At 38.5% G+C, this 6,807-nt stretch overlaps 1 protein-coding gene across 1 annotated transcript; it reads left to right on the forward strand.

Annotated features, from left to right (window-relative positions):
• The first annotated feature begins 278 nt into the window (after positions 1-278).
• Positions 279-5,592, forward strand: LOC106756174 (cellulose synthase A catalytic subunit 7 [UDP-forming]). The gene is made up of 13 exons (XM_014638475.2): positions 279-498; positions 628-823; positions 1,115-1,317; positions 1,394-1,493; positions 1,630-1,744; positions 1,881-2,147; positions 2,260-2,605; positions 2,842-3,105; positions 3,209-3,421; positions 3,526-3,736; positions 3,837-4,033; positions 4,138-4,491; positions 4,729-5,592. Exons 1-13 carry the CDS (start codon positions 424-426, stop codon positions 5,308-5,310), a joined length of 3,123 nt encoding a protein of 1,040 aa, XP_014493961.1. The 5' UTR covers positions 279-423; the 3' UTR covers positions 5,311-5,592.
• Positions 5,593-6,807: the final 1,215 nt, after the last annotated feature.

A 6,807-nucleotide genomic window follows, 5' to 3' on the forward strand; every position in this document is an offset into this window, starting at 1 on the left:
ACATCAGTCTATTTTTAAATATCAGAGTGATTTGGCACATTATCACATCTTACCCACTAGTAATTAAGCTTGAAGTGTGATTTATGAGCAACCGAAAAATTAACATTGTGCAAAAATGAACATAAAATTTGATCAAAGGGTGAAAATAAGAGAGACGATATTTAGAGCCCTGTAATTTATTTTGGAAGCTTGAAAAGGATACGCACCAAGGTAGCCTGCTCGACAAGGCTTCAAAGCCATGGTTGTTGAAAAATAGACTAAGCTTAGCTTTAAGGCAATGGGGACCCTGCAACCAACAACAGCACCACCAATTTTTCTTCATAAAACACAAACCTTTCATCACAAACCTTAGCTTCACAGCACACCCTTTGTGTTGTGTTGAATTCTATCCCATTGTCCTATTCACAGAGTCACCACCAAGACATGGAAGCCAGCGCTGGACTGGTAGCAGGTTCGCATAACCGCAATGAGCTCGTTGTCATTCATGGCCATGAAGAGGTAATGTAGTGGTAGTGGCAATAACTGCTAAAACAAGTGCTGTCAAAGGACCCTTTTCTTTGTGAGTGTGTTTGTTTTCATGGAACAGTTTGATTAACAGTAGTATTATGTCATGGGGGTTTGGTGCAGCACAAGCCTTTGAAGAACTTGGATGGTCAAGTATGTGAGATTTGTGGTGATGGCGTGGGACTCACGGTGGATGGAGACTTATTTGTGGCTTGTAATGAGTGTGGTTTTCCAGTGTGCAGACCTTGCTATGAGTACGAAAGAAGAGAAGGGGGCCAGCTTTGTCCACAGTGCAAAACCAGATATAAGCGTCTCAAAGGTAAGCCTTCAACCGATATTATGGATATGTCACTTTTTGTATACCACCTTTTACATCCTTTTTTCGATAGATATTGCTTCATTTTCTTTTGGTAAGCATAAGTCCAACTAAATTTAGTTCATAGTAAAATGTTCAAACATTAAAAACCTTAATTTGTTTTTGCTACAGTTAGATATAGCTGTGCTAATGACAGCACTCAGAATTTCCATTTATTTTGATGTGGTTGAACTTGAACACATGATTGAAACAAGTAGGGAAGCTGATACGATCTTGATCTGTTTGTTCATTAAGGGAGCCCGCGCGTGGAGGGAGATGATGAGGAGGAGGATGTGGATGACATTGAGCATGAGTTCAATATTGATGACGAAAAGAACAAGCATGGCCATGCTGCAGAGGCCATGCTTCATGGGAAAATGAGCTATGGAAGAGGTCCTGAAGATGATGAGAATTCCCAGTTCCCAATACCTGTCATTTCTGGGGGCCGATCTAGGCCTGTAAGATTTCACACCATTTTCTCTCCAGTAACTTGTTTTCATACAGCTGTAAAATTTCATTTATGCATGGATACAGGTTAGTGGCGAGTTCCCAATATCATCTAATGGTTATGGAGAGCAGATGTTGTCTTCTTCACTGCACAAACGAGTGCATCCATATCCAGTGTCTGAACCTGGTAAGTAATGGTGTATTTTGGCAGCCCTCTTTATTAGTAGCACAGAAACCTTTTTCCTCATGAATATATATGCAGCTCCTTGAGCTGTTCTTCTTAGTGTACTTCAATATGTGACATGCTATGATGTCTACTGCAGGGAGTGCCAGATGGGATGAAAAGAAAGAGGATGGATGGAAAGAAAGGATGGATGACTGGAAATTGCAGCAAGGCAATTTGGGGCCTGAACCTGATGAAGATGCAGATGCAGACATGTATGCTTCTTGCACTGCATTTCAGAAAACTATGTTTATACAGTTACTGATTATGAACGAAATAATATATAACAATGATGGCCACCCCTTTACTGATATTTTGGCCACTTTATAAATGTGGATGCCAATATTGCAGGTCAGATGAAGCAAGGCAACCACTTTCAAGGAAAGTACCAATAGCATCTAGCAAAATCAATCCATACAGAATGGTTATTGTGGCACGCCTTGTCATTCTTGCTTTCTTCCTCAGATACAGACTTATGAATCCTGTGCATGATGCACTGGGGCTGTGGCTAACCTCTATCATATGTGAAATATGGTTTGCTTTTTCATGGATTCTGGATCAGTTTCCCAAATGGTTTCCCATTGATCGAGAGACCTACCTTGACCGTCTTTCCATCAGGTAAAGGTTGCACAATTCAATAATACAAAGGCACAGCTCTGAGATGCAGGGTAAAATTATGTTGAGACCTCAAAGTTTAAACTTGCTGCTTACCAACATGTTTGTATTTCAGGTATGAGCGTGAAGGTGAACCAAACATGCTTGCTCCTGTAGATGTCTTTGTTAGCACCGTGGATCCAATGAAGGAACCTCCTCTGGTTACCGCAAACACTGTTCTTTCAATCTTGGCCATGGATTACCCAGTTGATAAGATATCATGCTATATTTCGGATGATGGAGCCTCAATGTGTTCATTTGAGTCCCTGTCAGAAACTGCAGAGTTTGCAAGGAAGTGGGTACCGTTTTGTAAGAAATTTTCTATAGAACCTCGGGCCCCTGAGATGTACTTCAGTGAGAAGATAGACTACTTAAAGGACAAAGTGCAACCCACCTTTGTTAAGGAGCGTCGAGCCATGAAGGTTTGCATTATTATCACAACCTAGTAGGAATCATAATCAATAGTGATGATTTTGACATGCTATACTTGTTTTCACATCATGAATTTCGCAACTTAGTTCACAACTAACTAAAACCATACTGGGAAACAAAAATGTAATTTCCATCATTGAGGGACTAATATGGTACTAAATAATTTGATTCAAACTTTTGATATCTGTTAGAGATATTGATTTGCTGCGAATCGTGTAAATGGCAGAGGGAATACGAAGAGTTTAAGGTTAGGATCAATGCACTTGTTGCAAAGGCCCAGAAAGTTCCTCAGGGAGGATGGATTATGCAGGATGGGACACCATGGCCAGGAAACAACACTAAGGATCATCCTGGCATGATTCAAGTGTTTCTTGGAAGCAATGGGGGTCTAGATACTGAAGGAAACCAGCTTCCTCGTCTTGTTTATGTTTCTAGAGAGAAAAGACCTGGTTTTCAACACCACAAGAAAGCTGGTGCCATGAATGCTCTGGTAGAGTTTCTGAACACCTTTGGTTACTTTCGTCACCACAATCGTTCACCTTTATGCATAACAAATATTTGATGACCCTACTAATAAGTGCTGTAATTTACAGGTTCGGGTATCTGCTGTTCTCACAAATGCTCCTTTCATGCTGAACTTGGATTGTGATCACTATGTAAATAACAGCAAGGCTGCCAGAGAGGCCATGTGCTTCTTGATGGACCCCCAGATCGGGAAGAAGGTCTGCTACGTCCAGTTTCCTCAAAGATTTGACGGTATTGATACACATGATCGTTATGCCAACAGAAACACAGTTTTCTTTGACGTAAGAAACTCAAAGCTAGCAGAAATTTTACCTTGCAATTGACTTTCTTTTAACATTGTGAGCAGAATATTTGATCATTCACCGTTCTTTTTGTCTTTCTGTAGATTAACATGAAGGGTCTTGATGGTATTCAAGGACCTGTATATGTGGGGACTGGGTGTGTTTTCAAGAGGCAAGCTTTGTATGGCTATGATCCTCCAAAGGGCCCCAAGCGTCCAAAAATGGTAAGCTGTGATTGCTGCCCTTGTTTTGGAAGCCGCAAGAAGTACAAGGAGAAGAGTGATGCAAATGGAGAGGCTGCTGCAAGCCTAAAAGGTTATTGTTTTTCTAGTCTTTCTTGTCACCGACTTATGTCTCGGTTTATTTCTTTCCTTTTACCTCTTCCAACCTTGTGTGACTTGTCTAAATTCAATAGGGATGGATGATGACAAAGAGATACTGATGTCCCAAATGAATTTTGAGAAGAAATTTGGACAGTCCTCTATCTTTGTGACTTCTACCTTGATGGAAGAGGGTGGTGTGCCTCCTTCTTCGAGTCCAGCTGCCCTGCTTAAAGAAGCCATTCATGTGATCAGCTGTGGATATGAAGATAAAACTGAATGGGGACTCGAGGTACACTAATAACATCTTTTTTTTATGACTTCATGATGCCTTCATGTGTCTTATTAGGACAATTAGCATATCCAATTCATACTTTTGCTTTTGAACATGTGCAGCTTGGTTGGATCTATGGATCTATCACAGAAGATATTTTAACAGGCTTTAAGATGCATTGCCGTGGGTGGAGGTCTATTTACTGTATGCCTAAGAGAGCTGCATTCAAGGGTACTGCTCCAATCAACTTGTCAGATCGTCTCAATCAGGTGCTTCGTTGGGCACTTGGTTCTATTGAGATTTTCTTCAGTCACCATTGCCCTCTATGGTATGGCTTCAAGGAAAAGAAGCTAAAGTGGCTTGAGAGATTTGCCTATGCAAACACAACTGTGTATCCATTCACCTCCATTCCTCTTGTTGCCTATTGTATTCTTCCTGCAGTTTGCTTACTCACTGACAAATTCATCATGCCACCGGTAAGTAAGGATCTTATTCTTCCCTTCCTATTATGAACTTAGCTGCTCATGACACCATAATAGGCTACAAAAACCACTAGACATGACGCTCATGCTAATCATGTTTACTATGTAGTAGGGCTAACTTTTTAATCCATTATAGCTGAAAGGCCCAGTTCTTCAATCCTAATTCAACCAGCCTATAACATGTGTACTAAGATTCTTTATTCATAATTCTACTTTTCTCTGTTGATCCAGATAAGCACCTTTGCCGGTTTGTACTTTGTTGCTCTCTTCTCTTCAATCATTGCAACTGGTATTCTAGAGTTGAAATGGAGTGGAGTGAGCATTGAGGAGTGGTGGAGAAATGAGCAGTTTTGGGTGATTGGTGGAGTATCAGCTCACCTGTTTGCTGTGATACAAGGTCTGCTAAAGGTTCTGGCTGGAATTGACACCAACTTCACAGTCACATCCAAGGCAGCAGATGATGAGGACTTTGGAGAACTATACACCTTTAAGTGGACTACTCTCCTAATTCCTCCAACCACTATCTTGATCATTAACATTGTTGGTGTTGTTGCTGGAGTCTCAGATGCCATAAACAATGGGTACCAATCCTGGGGACCACTGTTTGGAAAACTCTTCTTTTCTTTCTGGGTGATTGTTCATCTGTATCCATTCCTTAAAGGTTTGATGGGTCGGCAAAACCGCACACCCACCATTGTGGTGATTTGGTCAGTTCTATTGGCTTCTATTTTCTCTTTGCTGTGGGTAAGAATTGATCCGTTTGTCCTCAAGACTAAGGGACCTGATACCAAGTTATGTGGAATCAACTGCTGAAAGACTAGTATTCTTTGCTAGACATCTTTCAAAGATGTCTGTAGGTAATTCATGATTTATAAAACCAGTAAAGTGACACTGCACAAGTATGAATAAGGAGCGAGTGAAAATTTTGTGTAGCATAAACATTGTTATCAGTTTTGTAAATGTTCTCAAAAGCATATTGATTACCATATGGTTTGGCTGAAACTGCACCACGATTGTAGAGTAAACCAAAACTGCAGACTAATATGTTCATTATTTGCAAGATTGGTATGTTAATGTCAAATTCAAATACTGTAATTAAAAAAGTGTAGGGAGGGGTTCATCTCTTATGTGTTTGGGTTCTCATACCATTTGTAGGGAGGGGTTCCACACTCACACATACACATAAGTCTCTACATTGTTAAAATATTGTCTACTTTAAGTCAAGCTCTCACAGATTTGCTTTTGGTACCACTCCAAAAGATCTCTTATCAATGGAGGTATCTTATCTGTATATAACCTCATCCTCATCTCTTATTTTTTCTGATATGGGACTTTGTTTGTACCCAACAAAAAGAACATAGAAATATTAAAATAAGAGAGCAAAATGTTAACCATAACCATTGTAAGTGGTAGGCTTCATCGTATTCTCAACGAACACAAAATGATAGAACCTTACAAGGCAAGGAACCTTTACTTTACTGTATTGTTATAATATGCAACTTTAAGACATTGAGTCCAAAACTAATGATGAATATATCTGTCTCATTTTTTATTTAAAAAGACACTCTAAATGATATAAAAAAGAAAAAAATATTTAAACTGTTTTAAACTTCAACTTTTAAACGATGTAATACTATTAAAAATGGTAGAAAATGTAAATATTAGTAGTAATAGTTACATTAGAGCGATTCAATGTGACTATTTTGTAAGCATATAATGTAAGAGTGACGTGCTTTTAGGATGAAAAGTCACATATCTTTGGTCTTTATGATGTTCTGACTTTGGAGCAACCTCTGAAGTTGAAGGAGCATCATTTGTTGATGTAGCATTATTCACTTTCATTTGAGGATCTGCAAACTTATTTTCAAGATATGATAGTTTCTTGTCATTCTATAAATCCCCATTAAATTTAACATCAGTTATTTCTTCTGTAACAAAGATTCTAGTATTGTATATCCTACAAGCCATGTATCTATCAAAGTTTCTTAAGAATATGCATTTATCAATTTTGGAGTAAAACTCACAGCATCATTAATAAGTATATTAGTTTAGTTATGATAAGACATATTGAATTATGTTAGTAGAGTTAACCACACATATCCTTAGAAATGGATACTAATACAACAATACATCTTATAGTCAAAACATATTATGAGAGAATGATGAAAATGGTTATGTTTGAACAAGAAAAGTATGTTACAAAAGAAAGCTTTTAAAAACACAGCAGATTGAGTTTCAACTCTTTTCAAAACTAATATATTATTTCATGTATACACAGACTAAACTATATACATTTTTTTTAGTAAAAAA

This window comes from Vigna radiata, chromosome 2, assembly GCF_000741045.1.
Source record: "Vigna radiata var. radiata cultivar VC1973A chromosome 2, Vradiata_ver6, whole genome shotgun sequence".
Taxonomy (NCBI): Eukaryota; Viridiplantae; Streptophyta; class Magnoliopsida; order Fabales; family Fabaceae; genus Vigna; species Vigna radiata.

Bases quoted from the DNA above. Each gene is read 5' to 3' on its own strand.
- LOC106756174 (XM_014638475.2), top strand. From the start codon at position 424: ATGGAAGCCAGCGCTGGACTGGTAGCAGGTTCGCATAACCGCAATGAG. The intron at 1,318-1,393 runs GTAAGATTTCAC...GCATGGATACAG, and splicing joins CTGGGGGCCGATCTAGGCCT to GTTAGTGGCGAGTTCCCAAT. The intron at 4,492-4,728 runs GTAAGTAAGGAT...CTGTTGATCCAG, and splicing joins ACAAATTCATCATGCCACCG to ATAAGCACCTTTGCCGGTTT.